This window comes from Tauraco erythrolophus, chromosome 5 (genome assembly GCF_009769465.1).
Source record: "Tauraco erythrolophus isolate bTauEry1 chromosome 5, bTauEry1.pri, whole genome shotgun sequence".
Taxonomy (NCBI): Eukaryota; Metazoa; Chordata; class Aves; order Musophagiformes; family Musophagidae; genus Tauraco; species Tauraco erythrolophus.
Genome location: NC_141469.1, coordinates 79,275,078 through 79,292,728, shown reverse-complemented (window position 1 = coordinate 79,292,728; position 17,651 = coordinate 79,275,078). Strand labels below are relative to the sequence as shown.

Sequence of the window (17,651 nt, the reverse complement as noted above, 5' to 3'; positions counted from 1 at the left end):
AAAACCAAACCGCAAACCAAAAACCAGACAGGTTTCCAGCAAAGGCTGGGATAATTGACTGGAATGGAAACGTAGCCTTGTCTTGCAAAACTCCAGTATGCAGTTGCTGTTCTCTCAGAGGTCTTTTCTTCTGCCATCTCAGAGCATTCCCTTGCCTGGTCACTTGTTTTGCCCTTTTTTTTTTTTTTTAACGTAATCACTAGTTGCTGGAAATAAATATTGCAAGAACTAATACGCTGGTCACATTGTTACAATTGGGTTTGTGTGCAGCGCATGGTGGTTTAAGAGGAAGCTGTTTTATAACATTTTGAGTTACGAAATCTCTTACACAACGGAGTTTAAGGGTCAGTTACAAACAATCTAATCACAAAGCTTCCTTAGGCCATAACACACCTATGTAATTTCTTGTAGCTCAAGCTTGATGCAGTCCAGTCTCACACCAAACGAGATTCAGGAGCGAGAACACAAGGTCTGCTGATTCAATGCACAGTTCATAATCCTTCTTTTGCAGTGGTGCTCACAAACCATCGGAACAGTTTATCTATGGCTACAGCTTTGGGTTTTTTTTTTTTTGCTTTTGAAGTCCTTTCGTAGAAGTCAGGCAGCTGTGTCCGTTTTCCAAACCTGTGGAATACCAATCCCTGAACAAGAGGGGAAAGGTGTCAGAGAAGTAGCTGAACTCTGGGGGCTTGAACTGTTGTTTGGGGCCTGAAAGGCTCAAACGCCTGCATTTTCAGGTTCCAAGTGTGCAGAGGAGCTGCTTGCTACTGCAGGAGGGTCTCATGGGCACCACTGGCAGGAGGCAGGCCATGCCGACTCTCTGGATCTGATAACCATGAAACCCAGCCCTCCACAGCTGATTCTGCAGCCAGCTCCAGACCCTGACTGCGGGACAATTTATACAGCTGTAAGAAATTCGACTGTAGGCTCCTACCGCTTGTGTGGGCATGGACTGCATCCAGAAAGAAGGGAATCCATATTCCTAATCATCGGCTTAAAACCACTGCTAAGATTTCAGTGGGAAACTGAAAATAGAGGGAGGGATCACAGACCCTGGTTCTTCCACTTGGGCCAAATCTAACTGAGGAGCATAAGGAGGTATGCCTGCCCCTTCCTGACTCCTGATATGAAAACAAGAGGCTGCTTCTCTCTTTAGGAAAAAAAAAAAAGAGAGTAATCTTCCAAAATGACTTACGGTGAGCAAACAGCCGAGCAGACACACTGCATTTCCTGCGAGGGAACACTGAGCCAAAAGTCTTCAGCCTGAGAAGTGACTGTGCCTTCTGGGGCTTGCTTCTGCCTTTGAGGGATTCTACTCCATCAAGCGTGAGCCATTCTCATTTTTTTTTTTAAGCCAGACAATTGACTTCAGTTTTATTACAAAGCTTTTATTAAAAAACAAATGCTCAGCACATTAACTCAAACTGGAATGACAAAAAAAAAAACAAAACAAACGGTTGACAGTATTTTTGGCAAAGGCTGTGCCTTACTATTTTAAAAAATGGGTACATCAATGCTCATTTCAACAACTGGCATAAAATCCCACTAACAGGCTAACAAAAACAGATACAAATACAGAACAATTGAAGTAATAATTCAAGTGCTGGGCTTTTTTACAAGGAGAAGGGGAATGGGTGAGAAGGAGAACTCACTGCAGTCAGGTTTGCTGGATGTATTGCTTATGTTTACAGAGTAGATGATGCAAGACTGACGTGTCTATTGACCAGCTGACTGTTGTTACATTTATTTAGTTCTACAGGACACTGTATTATATAGACTGAGGCCACTATTTGTTACAAATAGTTTTTAAAAAAAAAAAAAAAAAAGCCACCTTTTTTCCATACAGGTTTTTCCTCTGGCAGAAAAAAAGAAAAAAAAAAAAAAAAAGAAAAACCCCTTTTATTTAAAAAGTGTTTCAGATTTCTGACACTTGTTTAAAAGCTCATACCTAGTAAAATATACACCAAAGAAATTACAAACTAAAAGTTAAAATATAAAAGCATTCAAGTTTCTTAAAAAAGCTAAAACCAAAATTGATCCTGTCGCACCATTAAATAAAAAGAAGGTTGAGCGTGTCATCCTGGTCCAGGCAAATTCCATTCCTCGGTGTGCTGTATGGGGCAGCTGTGGTCTACGTTACTCTGGTGGCTGAAGCAGGCAGAGACAGCCACTCTACTTTGCTGACTCGATAGGGACACAGATGAGACAGGGCTTAAGGAGTGCAAGGCAGAGGTGGAGTGAAGACAAAAGCTGCTCTGCTGACCCAGGAGCTCGTTTGCTCTATTTATATCGGGGCTGGACCTTGTGATTGTGAAGGATTTTGGCAGTGATTGTCTTTATGATTCAGTGTCTCTAGCAGTGACATCAGGGTGAATGACATCCTAGACAGACTCCTTGGGGGTGGTCTGTGTGGATGAAGGACACACCTAGGGTTTAACAAGCTTCCATCTCCAGAAGGGGTCCTGGTGTCGCCGCCTTTGCTTTGCAAGTTGAGAAAGCATTTCTTTTCCCACCTACATGGAGGGGAGAGAGAGAGAAAGTGTGATAAAGACTATATGAATCCTTTTTAAAAAAAAAAAAAAAAAAATCCTTCAAAGATGCTGGCGATGGGTCACTGTACCTCTATGACAAAACTGTATTAGTGGAATGTGCGTTTGCAATGTCAAAAGTGCAGAGTACCACTACTTGCAAGAATACTTATGGAGAGTACTTTGGATTGTAAATAGAAGTCCACACCAACCAGAAAGGTGGGGTTTTAAGCTATTTAGACATTCGCCATATTACAGAAGTAATTCCCTATGGTAGTGGATTTCATTTATCTACAACATTTGACCCAGATACCTGTTACAAAACTAGACATCCTCAGGCTTTGGCACTACAGTGGCTGAGGTCAATTAAACCTCTGCTTCAGAGCCTCAAGCTCTACTCCCTGCCGAAACGAAGAAATGCAGCCTCCTGTAAGCAGCTGGGTAGAGGATCGTGGTGGTTGAGGCTTGTGTGAACACTGACCCTACCATGCATCCACATGACTGGGGAGGACTTGTTCTGCTCTTCAGTGGGATAGGGTACATCCTATACAACTAGAAGAGCCGTGGGCCTCTTACCTAGCAGTTAAGTCCACTAGGATCTTGGAAGGATTTACGTTCTTATAGCATGTGAAAAGGCCAACAGTGCAAGGTATCGCTCAGCCAGACAGGAACAGCTCTTCATCATTAGGTCTCTGGGTTACATGAGCTGACTTATGCAATTGTTAACTCAACCATCACCCCTGCCCTTCTGACCCAGACAACTGGGTTATAACAGGCACTCCACCCAAAGGCTGTCTAATGAGTCAGGCATTTTTCCACAGATGGACACATGCTCTCCAGTAATGGTCTCCGGATTATTGGTATCTCAAGAAAAATCTACGTTAACCTCTAGGCTTCCAGGTACTACTCAGCTGCCAAAGAAGTAGAGGGTTCAATGAGCAGAGCTTTTAAGAATGACCAAAATTAGAGCAGGAATGCAGTTTGGTGGAGGTGGTGAGTGAATTTTCACCAGAAGAAACACAAAATTCTTAGTCACACAAAGAAGATACACTGCCAGCACCTTGAATCATGTGGGGCAAGCCAGAACAAGTTTATGAAGAAATGGAGTTATTGAAACCACAAGTCAAACTTCTGTTAGACTAATAATAATAGATAAGACTGCTTGAGCCTGTAAGAGCCACAAGCAAAATTAACCAGCAAATACTACAGCAGCAGTATTTAAACCAGGGCCATTTGTAACTGGGCACCCACCTCCCATCTGCTGCTGCTTCTGTGTAAAGCCAACACAACGCAAAGCATCTTGCCGGCACTGGTTGAGTACAGCTCCTGAATAAAGAGTTACACAGGCTCACGTACTCCCGGGCAGAAAGCCTCCAAAACTGATTTTGGACCGTTTGATTTTAGTGAGCGCAAGCTGAGGCCCCAGAATCTTGCTAAACAAGTTGCCTCCTCATCAGAGGCCACCCACATGACCATTGTTGCAGCGGAAAGTTGAGGACACTGAAGTTTAGCTGCAGGCTAAGTAAGGTAGAAAGAACAAGCACAAATTTATATCACTGCCCTATATAGTTTTAATTTGAAGGACACTCTCCCCTCCCCCAAATACCACCATCCCTGATACATAATGAATAATCTTCACCTGCTGCTCATAGCCACAAAAGGACATTTAAAGCCACCATGGGCTCTTAAAACAGCACAGCTGAAAGTCCACTGGCAAACCAGTGGTTTCAACAGAGGTGGTCTGTATTGACTAATTCAGTTCCTATTTCCTCATAAAACCAGTCCAAGTCCCAACTAAAAAAAGCCTTCTGAGCTTCCTGCCTTTTTTTTTTTTCCCCTTCATAAAGTAGCACAGTGCTCCATAACATATGCGGATCAAAGAGCTACGAAGGGCTCTACCTTTCCAAGGAGCACGAAAGAGAGGCCAAGCAAACAGCAGAGGAACACTGGGGAGAGAGCACCCTGCCGCTTTATATTTATTTTGTGCCTTTTCATCCCGGATTTTCAAAGGTTTGGTCCAGGTTGCTCTTCCTGGGAAGGTTTTCCTCTCGGTCTTACATGAAAACATTCAGCTTCCTGTTGAGGAATGGCCTTGAGGCGCCAGGCCAGTAGTTCACAGCAGTCTGATACAAGACCTGTGATTCAGAGCTACTCCCCATTAGCAGCCAAGAATGACTACTTCACTGAAGGAAATGAAATGCTCTTCTGTTGAGATGGTTCCCTGCTTCCTCCCCCCTTCCCTTACCAGCAAGCTGTCTTTGAAGTCAGGAGGTTAAAATAGCGACGGCGGCCTCGCTCCAGCCCTCGGCTCTTCCAGACAGCGGCCATCGCTCCTTTCTCAAGCCGAAGGCAGCTTTCACAGCGCCTGCCTCCTTCCCACAGCCCCTCTCGGTGCCTCGTTATCCCCCGCTCCGGCAGAGAGCGTTATCCCACACTACTGTCATCCCACACTACTGTCGTTCTGCACGGGGTCAGGCACAGCGAAGCCCCGAATAGTTTTGGATTTTCCTGCAGCGCAGGAAATGACCCAGTAGGTCTCCTGAAAACAGCACCTAGAACCCAGCCTTTCCCCAGCTGCACTGGACATCGTTCCCGCTGCTGATAAGCCGAATACTACCTAAAAAACACGGATGGCGATGGTGTTGCCTTACAGATAGAAAACAGGTCAAATCAGGATTCTTTTCAAGAAACCACAGGCATGTGCTAAGGAGACTGAAGACTTCCCACATCTAAGGCTTCACTGGGGGGCTGTAGCTGAAGTCTGGCCAAGGGAGGCATGCCCTAGCAAAGCCCAATCCACAAGTGAAGTCGGCACAATCAAAGGCTGCAATTACAGCTCCCTGGCTGTGGTTAGGCTTCAAAGAAAGTGCTGCAAGTCACATTTTACATATGTGAAGTCTTGAGCCCGAGCCACAATAGCAGGCACTGTCTGTGCCGTTTGCAGCGTACATCTGACTGGAGGAGGAAAGGGGAAAACAAAAACAGAAACAAAAAAAAACCCCACCTTGAGTAAGAAACAGAAGTAAAATTCGACCATCATTCAGTGTAAGAAGAAAAGCTTTACTAACTGAAGTGATAAAACTGCATTTCAGGAGACACTACAGCGAAACTAAAGCCTCCTAACAAGCCTGGGCTCAATGGCCGAGGACAAGAGCATCAGAGGGGGATCAAGAGTCCTCCTCACGGTGCTTGGGAATGAGACAGATTGAAGGGTGGGTCCACAAGGGCCTTGTGCTCCTCCTCTAGTCTTTTAAACTCACCTCTGTTTTGCTAGAACAGGAGAGAGGATTACACAGCTTCATCCAGGTCGTGCTAATCGGAAAAGGTTATGGAGAAAAGTAAAGAGTGTCTGGGTCGGAAGAGGAGTAAGTACAGAGTAAAAGAGATCGCTAACCCTTCACGGAAGGCAAGAGAAAGGCACTTTTTTTCCTACACCTTTCCCCACCATAGGTTGTTTTGATGCAGAAGAGACAAGACAACTTATAATAGTAGTTATATATATTTTTTTTAAAAAGTCAGTCTCCAAACCTGGCTTTTAATCCAGTACTTCAAACAACATGGCAAACTCAGGGACCCAGCAGCTGAAACTGTCATTTTCTTTTGAAGTCCAAAACGAACATGTTTGACTTACTGCCAGGGTTTATCCAATACTCCAGAAACTCGGGTATGCAAAACCACGTCATTATTTATCAGAAAGGTTCACACTGTTTGTGAAGCCCCTTTGTGTTTTCTTTAGCAGCGAAGCTGGAGAGAGTTTCAGGCGCGCACGGATAGATGCCGGCGCTGCAGTCTGCTCCTCTTCCTGCCCAGCTGTGCCATGGTTTGTGGGGTTAGCCCAAACCAGATCCTTCAAATGTTCTGGGCAAACAAAAACAAACACTCCACAACTTTTGTTGTTTCTAAACAAAAAAAACCCAACCCAATAACCCACCTCCCAACAAAATCCCAGTCATTTTAAGCAAGCCATTTGCTGCAGGGTCTCACACGCTGTTACAGCACATTGATGGAGAGACCTACGGGAGACAGGAAAAAGCCCTCTCCGCAAGAGATGGATACCAGAAGGCAGCAGAGGAAACCTTTTAAGCTGCCTTTGTTGCCAAAGAAATTGCATAAACTTGTACCCTACAACTGTAACAAATACTGCCATGTTGAGCTATGTCAGTTAAGTTTTTTTGGTTTTATTTTTGTTTTTTTCCCCTTTGCTACTCAGCCTCAGCCCATTGCTGGTAACTGTAAATGGAGACTCCAGTAACAAATCATCCACTGGTGTTTTAGATACCCTGAAATAGCTACCTCTGAAAATATCTCTCCATTGACTACAGGTGGAGCCTGGTGTCCTAACTTCTGTCCTCTTAGTTTGGCCTAAGCTAGATGCATTAGGTGAACCGCAGGAATACCTCCCTTCCATGAGTCAGAGACCTTTTCCAGAGCAGCGTCATGTCAGCACGGGAAACACCCAGGTACTTTAGGGCTCCCACTTGGTGCAGCTGAAGCCAGTGATGCCAAAGCAGGTGTTGCTCTTATCAAAGGCCCCCAGTGTAGGCAGCATGAAACTAGAAGCTTTATCACTGAGCTACAATCTTTAAAATGATCCTGCTTGAAGACCCACAACATGTTTTTTCCTGTTGGGGGCGGAAAGGGAGAGAGGTTCCATCTTTATAATAAAAACCAGATTACTTCTAGACAGCCGTCTCTAGCAGCCTCTTAAAGCAGAATAATAAACTAAAAGTGATCTTGAGGGAGGAAGAAATAGGCTTGTCTCCCTTTTCTATCTTTATGGCATATAATAAATATTCATAAGACTATTTTTTAATTATTTATTTTATAGATTCAGAGCTGTGAAGAAAGATGCATCCGTTCTAGGGGCACTGAAACTGCTTCTCCAGTTTTTACCTGCTGTAACAGAAAAGACAGGAGGTACTGGCAACGCAGTAAGTGAAAATTCTTTCAGAAGGAAGAAATAAAAGTTTCCTTTGTAGATCATCTTTTCTGCCACAGTTAAACCTAGGTTAGAATTTACACTATACTTTGAAAGACAATCTCAATATTTATATCTTCTAACACATGCAATAATTTTAAATAGTTGCTTTCATGCAACCAGAGGTAAGCCAGATGTAACCCAAGTATTTTCTTGAGCTCCACCAACTCTTCTACACACACGGATCCACAGAGCAACACTACCGGTGTGAGACAGCAGTACACAGAAACCACTACAGAACTCACACACATCAGCTTCACTTTGATACAACTGAGTCACCTCAGCAGAAAATCTCTACTGGTCCGAAACACACAGGCCTCCTGTTGTGTGTTTCAAAAGACACACATGTGGGAAGGAACCCAACTATTCATCAAATCGTAATCCCACCTAGTGTCAAGCAAACGCACACACTATAGAACTATTTCCACGCAGTTATTTGGGCAGTAACATTTCACCTCGTGCAATTTCAAGTATCTCAGAAATGAAGGATAGAGGGCCCTCAAAACTCCCAAGTTTAATTCTGATGCAACTCGATAGTCATGAGGAAACATGTATCTTACTTTTGCAAGGAGGAAGCAACTTCAGAAACGATGTCTCTCTGCTCAGTTAAGCCACCTTAGTTCTCTTCCCCCCGATCCCGCTATACTGATGCCTGTGGCGAGAACATTCATTCATTCACGAGAGATGGTTACTGGTACCATTTCCCTCATTGCATCTAACCCAGCTCGCACACAACACCCCAACACCACCTTCACTGCACAGATGCTTCCAGCGTTTGCTCCTACTGCTGTAGCCAACGGCAGAAAGCTGGTGTCCCAAAAGGTGAGACTAAAACACGTACTGTCCAACTGGCTGCCAGTCTCACGTTTAACGAGCGAGACAGCGGTGCTTCAGCTGGCCCTGCTGTGAGCTTCCTTCCTTCCTTGTACAGCCTTCCCGTCTGCACACTTTCCGAATTGTTTATACGGTACAGTCTCAACAACCAGGTAAAGGATCAGGGATTTAAAAGCTAACTTGCATAAAAAGTCTTGAAAAAGTAAATCCTACTAAAAAGTAAAGGATTAAGGAACTGACTAGTATAAGAAGGTTGGCTATATTAGCAGTGACTTTTGCAACATCAAATTTAAGCTTTTTGGGTTTGTTTCATTTTTGTTTGTTTGTTTGGTTGTTTTTTTTTTTGTTTTTTGTTTGCTTTTCAGGATGGCTGGGTTTGCATTTGTGTATATCAGAAGACCTCGTCAATCCAATAATAATGTCTAGAAGTTAGAAGCAGATAGAAACAAAACTCGGTGCCGGAGTTTGCTAAACTTTGACAAAATTCCATTTGAATACAATTCTGTTGAAATTAGAGGACAGATTTCATCCAAGCTTAGTCTCCAGAAACAAATGGGAAAGATTTGGACAATGTCATAACAAGTTGCTGTCTAGCTGTTCAGGAATACAGTACCAGTTTCTCATTTTGAAATTTTTCATGTAAATACACTGAAAAAAGAAAATGCAATACAGACCTGAGATGAACACTAAAACGCTGAGGTTTTTCTTCCAACTGGGAATCGGAAACCACATTTCAAAATCTTGTATTTTCTTTACGAAACAGCTTTGTTTCTACAGTTTTTCTCATGACCTTAGAATTCTCAATCTGGTGGTGAGTTTACTAAATCCACTAAAATACATCGTTTTCATCCAGAGAAGAATGGTGCACCAGCTGTCAACTCCCTGTCTCCACCCTATCCCACAGGAAGAGTTAGAACAATAGTTGTCCCACTGTTCCCTCTTTCTAGCCCAAGCTGCCTACTGCTAACACCTCAGAAGTGAAACGAGACGGCGTTTTTTAATCCCTGGTAGATGTGGCTGAGTTCAAACTTCATTAGGCACCTCTAACTCCACAGCAGCATCTGCAACTCCAGCATCTCTAACAAAACAAACAGGTTCTAGACATCCACCTTCTGAATTATCTACTTTTGTCCTTTGTCAGTGTCAGTTTAAAACATGAAATGCTGAAAGTCAGCTATGAAGCTACACCCTTTGGTTGCAAAACCAAACGTTTTGTAAATACTTACAACATTTTCTTGTTTCCCTAATCCCATATGTATGCTGACTGTCTAGTTGAAAGTGTTCTGCTGGTTTATTTAGAAAACGCTTCTAAATTACGCTTGGCCCCTACCCTGACTTACCTTTATCCCTCACATACTCTCTGATTGCACCCAAAATAGCTCTTACACCCTTCCTTCCTTCCTTCTCTCCTGCACTTCACAAGGCTCCTCTGCCAGGCTGATAAAGGAAATTGGGAAACTCGGTCTGCCCTGCCGCATCTCTCCCAGCAGGTGTCAGTGCCCTTCTGTACCTGCCACCTAAACAGCAGGCGGCCTTTCTTCAGGTTTGCTCTTTTGATGTTTCTCTTGATGTCAGAGAGTCTGAAAGAGAGGAGTTTTTCTGTCTTTCACCCCAGCATGATCAATGTCACACCAGAATTTACTTGCAGGAGGGGATCTGTCCGAGGGCTATACCCATCGTCTTTGGAAATTTCTATGCCTATTTGAAAAAGGCTGAAGCTAACCAAAGTATTAAATAATATCAATGTTTCAGTCCAGCAAATTCTCTTCTGCTCATCCTGTCCTTCTTGCCTATGCTGAAGACCACTGTTCACAGGCAAAACAGGGAACAGGGAAACATGGGTCACACAGGAAACATAATTTTTAAAGCAAAACACAACATGTCTCTGCACCACCATCACCAAATTCTCACACACTCTAACTTCTGCGCAAATCCTCCAGGCTCCGTTTAAAGCTTCTGAGCAGTCAAGGCGTATGGAAAGGGATGGAGCATTTGTTTCATTTTCAACTACTCCAGCAGCAATTTCAAGAGCGCTGGACAAGCCAGGTTAGAAAACATGTGCCTCAAAGCAAGGCACCACATCCTCTTTGCATCTCCTTTCTAGGATGCTGGCCAGAAACCCATGGTCAACCATGACCACAGTCATCAGATGGTTCTTTTCCACAGTATTCTGCCTGTAGGTTGGTCCACTTTATAGTCTGCTTTCACAACCTCACTCCATTTTATTTATAAGTAATACGGAAAAGATAATCCTGTCATAGATTGTTTGTTACAACAGTATCCAAAAATCACTTCTGCACCAAAATTTGGCTCTAATTTCCGTGTAGGAAGTTTGAAAGGTTATAGATAATTCATTGTTTCAAGTTAAACAGTCTTCATCTGATCCTTTTAAGTGCCTCTGATTGTAAATCAGTCAAGTTTTCTCATTTTTGAAAGCTTTGCTAATCTAAATGCTAATTGTCATGGAATTTTGCAAGCCACAAATACACTTCTCGCAGGTTTTCAAATGTCTATTAAGCTTCTCTCTCACTCTTTTTAGCCCTTGAAGATATGCCAAAACACAATGTTAAATTATGTAGCTTGTGAGGACTTCCCAGTTGCACCCTGCCATATGCCAAATGATGTGCCTTTTGCAATTACCGTACATAGCAAGTCATAAGAAGTTAACTATTTCCACGTTGCAGAACAATCAAGAGGAATTTTCATTAGTACCCTTCTATGTCCTTGCTGATTTAAAAATACTCATGAGATGCTAAAAATCAGCTTTTTTTACCTTCCAAAAGTCAAATCAGATAGGAAATCAGGAATCTCCACTTCCGACACAGAATTGCTCCCATTTACAAGTCTTCTAGAAGGCTGTGCTTAAAGTAACAAGAAAACACCCACGTTTCTGAAAAGTGCTCAATGTAGATGATGTCTGCATTGTCCTTAGTCTTAGCTTTCCTCATTTCCCCTTCCCTCCTGGCCTCTCCCAAACTCATTTTTAGCATTTATCAAGTCTTATGCCACTCTTGGTGCGTTTCAAAGGGAGAGAATAGATATGAGTTATTTCTTCTACAAATAAAAGTTATTTCAAACATTGTGTTGGGCCACGACAACTGAAAACAAAATCCTGCTTGGAGACAGTTCCACAACTCTTCAAGAATGGTGACATGCTTTGGGGTACCCCAAGATAATTTAGCAAAGACCAGAGCACCAGGTCACAGTATTCCTAAAGCAGCCTAATATTAAAGTGTTTCACAAATTGGCCATTCAGAAGCTGAAGGAGATAGTGGAACTCAGCTAAATCGTAAGCAGTGAAGCCTGCTGCTGCGTACAACCCTGGGAAGAGGAGCAAATTAATGCTACCACCTTGACTTCACCGCTCAAATGATGTCCAAGCCAAAAAGCAGGTTAGAGGTCCACCTTAAAAATTAGATGTGTGCTGAAGTGTTCATGGACAAAAAAAAAAAAAACAAACCCACTCAAAACTTTCACAGTATCTTAAATCATTTCTGTTTGCATGTCTCTTCCGTTATTTTCCTCTGAACATCCCACCACACAACCTTCCCACCATTTTATCCTTCTCACTTACATCACCGTAATTACAGTCCTGGCTGATCTCCTTTGTGCTGATCTCGAGATTCTTTCTTTGGTCTTGCCACCTACTCATTTCTGATTCTTCTCAGATAACAGAACGCTTGTCTCCTTCCCAGACCTCCCACCCTCCTTCCCCCTCTTCTTGCACCATCCGTACGAGCAAGAAAGCTAGTGTTTTCCTGTCTTCAAGAGCTCTTTGCGGCATTCACTGAAAGGCATTCCCAAACTTATTATCTCCATCCAGGAACGACTACAACAGCTCTGCTGTGGGCCTGGTGAGATATTGCGCTTGTGGGCAAAACATTCTTTGGATTAGGCTTGCAAAGGGCAAGAGTCTTAACCTTCAGAAGTTTACTTTGAAGTCTGCCTGATTCAGGTTCCCTAAATCATTCTGTGCATTTACTTCCAGCTAAAGCACATCTGTACGTCTCCAGTGGAGAGCATTCAGTCAGAGAGCACGCAACATTTAGTGAGGCTGCCTACGTGTGCATATATGGAGTCAACAGCACAGTCCCCTTTCAGTGGAAGAAGATCCCTACTGTTCCTATATTCCGTGTTATAAATTGCACAAGGACAGAGGTATTACCAACAGCTTCTGCACCATTACAGAGCTTAAGGGGAAGGAAGGAAGGAAAGGACGTAGAGGTAAAAGGGAAAGAGAGAAGACCCACGTAGTCAGAACATTCATCCTCTTCTATTTCAACTCATCCTCTACTATGGAAAATACAAACAGAGAAACTCCTACAAAAGTAGTTCCGTGTAGGCAAGGCAGTCATCCTTAGATCGTAAGGCATCCAAGAAACCAAACATCATCTGTTTTTTTTAACTGTTGCTTGCACCTCAGTTGTATTCTGATCCTAATCGAGTGCTCTGCGTCAATTCAGATAGAATTATGTGTGTTTTGCTTACTGGTGCTATGTTAACATCAAAGGGTAAAATACAACACTCATGGACCTGCGCAACTAAGCTGAAATATCAATTATAAAAATCCGGGTTAAAGCACTTGCTTTTTTTTCTTTTTTTAATAGGTATAATACTTGTGGCAGTCACTGTAACTAACGATACTTTACAGCTACATTTGTTGTGTAGGCTGCAGAAGCCAAACGCTGCAATCCACATCTAAAATCAGTATGACTCAGACATATTGCAAAGGGCAAGACTGTCTGCTTGCCTGAAAAACTTTTGCTTAGGAGGAAGAAAAAAAAAGAGCACGCATTTTGCCTTTTCACTTTACTTGAGCTTTAAAAAAAAACCAACAAACCCCAAAGTCTTAAACCCAACCAAGTTTAGACTAACCAGTGTAGTGGCATAACTACAGAAGAGGCTTGAATCCTGCTGACTGACTGACGACTGACACACTGCACAGAGCAAACTTAACTTGGCTTTCTCTGGCTGAAAGTCCAAGCAGAACAGAGGGCTAACAAGAGGTCACTTGGCCGACCACGCTGGGTGCCAAGGGGATCATGTGGCCAAACAAGGCAGAGGGAGAGGGGATAAAGAGCCCATTTCTGTTACAACACATAGGTGAGTTTAGAAAGTGTTATTTTTTTGCATGGTTCCTGGAATTCTCAAGGACCTCCTGAGAGCAGTCTGGGTTAATTAGACAGTGTAGAAGAAACTATTATGTCAAATGAATGCCACTCGTATTAGAAAACATATCACACTGAGAGGAAGAGAAGGAGCAGCCTTCCAATACAAACGTTGAGAAATTAGGATCTCACTGTGGTACTGTGTGCACGCACAAGCAGACTAGATGGTGTTATTGGATACGTGTAATCACTAGTCATTCCACCTTCTGTGCAGATGATATGATATGATATGATATGATATGATATGATATATGAAGAGAGAAAACACATACTGGAAATACAACAACAAAAAATCCAACCAGCACAACACATGAAATACCACTGTACCGTTGAGGGAGAAATTCTTGATATAACCGAAATATGGTCTCATTTTCTTAGCAGATGTTTTGTTAGTATACAGGTGAATAAATTTTAAACATCCTAGTCAGCCAGCATCTTGTAGATGTCAGCACGTAAACTGTGCTCTGAAGCCAGCGTCTAACCTGCTTTTATGACCTGTGACAGTCTGCTGGCTGGGAGGGCTTGCACTGCTTAACAAATCCATCCCTGTGCTTCACAGGCAGACCTGGAGCAAGGCAGTGAGGTATGGTCAATTTGAAAACATTAAGGTTAAGAAGTGAAATGGTGAACACCTAACAGATAGCCGGTATAAAAACCATCAGTAGTCAAAGTAACATTCGCTTTGGGATATGATGCTTCTGCAATTTTTGCTAAATTCATATTATTGCATAGAATTTATGAGAAAGCTTATTTTACAATTCAGTTTTATCATCAGGAAAGCTTTAGAGATGTTCTTACCATGCTTCAGATGTAGGCAGCTGTCATTCTGGGGCCTGTACCTGTAGAAGATTGTTTTCCTTTAACAAATTTCTGTTACAGAGTTTTTGCACATTCCAAATAAGTTTCTTTGCTACAGTATTACATGGATTTTTTGGTGTGGTTTTGTTTTTTGTTTTTTTATGGTTCTTATACCAGCCATTTTTGTTGGGGAAAACAGGGTGTTTCTTTGTATATATTTTACAGGCAAAGAGGAGACCTCACTGATGCTTTTAGCCAACCTACTAGGCAGCTGTTAGTGTACACAGAAATGTAAAATACAGCAATAAAAAGTACAGTGACTACAAAAAGGTCCAGTGTAAAGTTTCCCACGTCCAATAATCCCACACAGTACTTGAGACATAGTAAAGTCTAAGGATGGTACAACATCGATTGAGGAGAAGAGCAAAGGTAAAGCAGGACAGTGATTGCAGCAAGGAGTAAGTTCAGCCAAAGATGTTGATGCCGTCAGGACTGCTGCAAGGAAAGGCACAAGGGAAAGGAGCCATGTATTGTGTGTGTTTTCACAAGCTTGCATTCCAAGTGAAGCATCTTAAAACATCCATCAGAAGCAAGTGTTAGAGCAAAGCACGTAAAAACTAAACAGCACAAGCCCTGGCTTCGAAAATATACTTGAGGTGAACGGTAAGTGAGAGTTGGTCATGGCCTACCTGATGCTGATTCCTGCAACTTTTCTCTCTTCCTCTTCTTTTTCTTCCCCTGAAAAATAGGAAATTTTACCATACCGTTACACACACAGAACTCTTTTTCGTCACTCCCCCACCTCACAGCACAGAAACGAAAGCCATCTGGACACTGAGAAAGGAAAAAAAATAAAATTGTTTTGGAGTAGCTAAAACTTTTTCTAACTCACTTCCAACTGCTTCAATGGTAACATGGTTTGACCTCAGAATCTATCTACGCACATGAGCAATACACATTTTTATACCCGCAATTACAATTTCTGGCAGTTTTTCAACTCATGCTGGCAGCAGCAAGCATCTAAAAGACTTCTCACGCTTAATAATCTGATGACACATATGTTGATATCACAATTTATGGCTCTTAAAAGAACTCTTCACACATTCAGATACTTACACTGTCATACATGGCAACAGCAGACAGGGTGTTGAAAGTACCTAGGACGACCATGACTTGTCCCCAGGGTGCAAACCAGCCAACTAAAACTGTTGCGATAACGCTCGTACCTTAACAAAAGCCAAGTCTCCTATGGCTGTGCCCGGAGAACGCGCTGTGCAACAAGGAAATAGCAGTTTGCTGTGCAGTGGAGCACCCTTAACGTAACCGAGGTGCAGGACAGAAATGGACATCTGGCAGCTGTCTTTCCTGGACACCACACTGGCACCAGCGTGCCAGCACAGGCTCATCATGCCGACCCACACACTCAGCATTCTCCTGCATCCCCATCTATGGAAAAGGCCAGAGCTCCCAGTTCACAGTCTTTCAGGAAACAAAAGGTCAGTTTAGACCCTCGATTTTAAACCTCAGTCATCTTGCATCGCCCTAATTAGCACTTTGATATTCCTCCATATGACTTCTCTTTATTGTTCTGTATTGTCAATGACAGGTTTGTTTTTTTTTTTTTTTTTTAAACCCTAGTCATATCCATTTATATTTTGAAGAAGCCTTCAAGCTGCCAGGACAGGCTCTAACAGATGAGGTCTGGTAAACCTTGGTGCAGTTGCTGTAAGCAGGACTGCAGGCCACTGTCCATCCTTCCTTCTGTCCCCCAGCCAGAGGTTACCCACTCAGCACGGCTGGCAGCTGTCAACGCATGTCCCGGTGTAGACCGTGCCACGCACAGCGGCCTCAAACTGGAAGGGCTGAGATGGAGGGAGACATTTTTCCACTATCCAGCTCTACAAGGTGACGGGATGGACAGCAGGTGATGTGAGAAACCTCCTCAAACCACTGTAGCGGTCACTGATAGCAAGCAAGGACTCCAAATACAGGCTACGGTGAAGCTATGGTAGATGAATTTAAGTAGTCTCCAGTCTGCTCTGACAGTAGTCTGGGCTTGCCTGGCTCTTAAACTCCTGTTCTTATTTATCCTGAGGCTGGCAACAGCACTGGGCAATGCCTCGTGATTGAGCTCCCAAAGACAAGGCCAAGAGACCAGAAGTTGGAAAGCAGATTTCAAGGGCTCTGGGAAACTCACAGCGATATGAGTTATCACTTGGCACCAAGGCAATACTTCTTTACAGACAAAAGTGCATTAGTGCAGATGTTAACACGGAAAAACCATGGGAGGAAAATGATGTTTTATTCCCTATGGCAGCCTGACTTCAAGTGCCAAAACATACTGAAAGCTGATCTGAGAACCATCTATGAGATACCAGAAGTGGAAAGACGGAAGGAAAAGGCTGGGCTGAAAAATAGTTGTCAGTATTCCTAAATGAGGTAGTTTCTGACAACTCCAGCACACACAGACACCTCCACATTATGAAAATACTGTGCTGCTGTTACTGTCACACAACTTTGCAGGACTACTTTGGATGTCAGTAATAAAAATACAATAAAAAGCACACAGATATTGTCAACAGTTGAACAGCAAAGCTTAACATTTTCTTGAAATTTCTGAAATCCTGAATAACCAGGCAAACCAAAATAGAAGAATTAAAACCGAGTAGTACATACTTTTTAATTGTATTGCTTTGTCAAATTCAGCCATGTGAAACAGAAAAGTCACCCCTAAGTCACTTCCAGCTCTCAAAATACTGCAGTAATATCTGTGCTAAATGAATACAAATTGATTTTGACTGTGCAAGTTAGAAAAAAAAAAGATGAAAATAAAAAAAAAGATGACATATACCTGAAAAGGTTTTAGTGATAAACTAAACTATGATCACCTTCTCACCACCACCACAACGAACGTGCGCATTCCTGGAGAGGCAGAGCAGGACTGCAAAAGGAAGCTAACAGCCTTCTCCGTTGTAACACATAGGACAGGAGTATGTCAGAGCTATACTTCCACACAGGATGTAGGTTGGAAGCACATCAAAGAGAGAATCCATACGTGCCACCTTACGCACTCCAAATGTCTATCAAGGCATTTAAGAAACCACAGGTCCACTGCTTGTGCAGTATGGTAGCAAAGGCTGTGGCAAAACACATCAGATTCTCAAAGTCAACATGACTGAGCATCACAGGACAATCTTGAAGGCTGATGTCCAGTAAGCATGGGCTGACAAAGCTCCAAAGTGGTTTGGTTTTCCAGCAAGTAAGTTCGAGACGATTGAAATCCCCTTGTCTTCAGAGAGTACATCCCTAAGGCTCTATTTGTTCCCAGGTATATTTCAAGACAGC

The 17,651-nt window shown here is 42.8% G+C and overlaps 1 protein-coding gene across 4 annotated transcripts in view; it reads right to left on the bottom strand.

Annotated features, from left to right (window-relative positions):
* Positions 1-2,433: 2,433 nt before the first annotated feature.
* The window catches only part of LEF1 (lymphoid enhancer binding factor 1), a 70,095-nt gene continuing 54,877 nt past the window's right edge, over positions 2,434-17,651 (bottom strand). For 2 of the 4 annotated variants that reach the window (XM_086612595.1, XM_086612597.1), the window contains 2 exons: positions 14,996-15,044; positions 2,434-2,513 (listed from right to left, as the gene is read on the bottom strand). In XM_086612595.1, the coding sequence (XP_086468721.1) occupies positions 2,434-2,513; positions 14,996-15,044 (129 nt within the window). Of the gene's footprint in view, positions 2,514-14,312; positions 14,348-14,995; positions 15,045-17,651 lie in introns of those variants that run through there. The other 2 variants (XM_086612596.1, XM_086612598.1) reach the window with 1 other exon arrangement.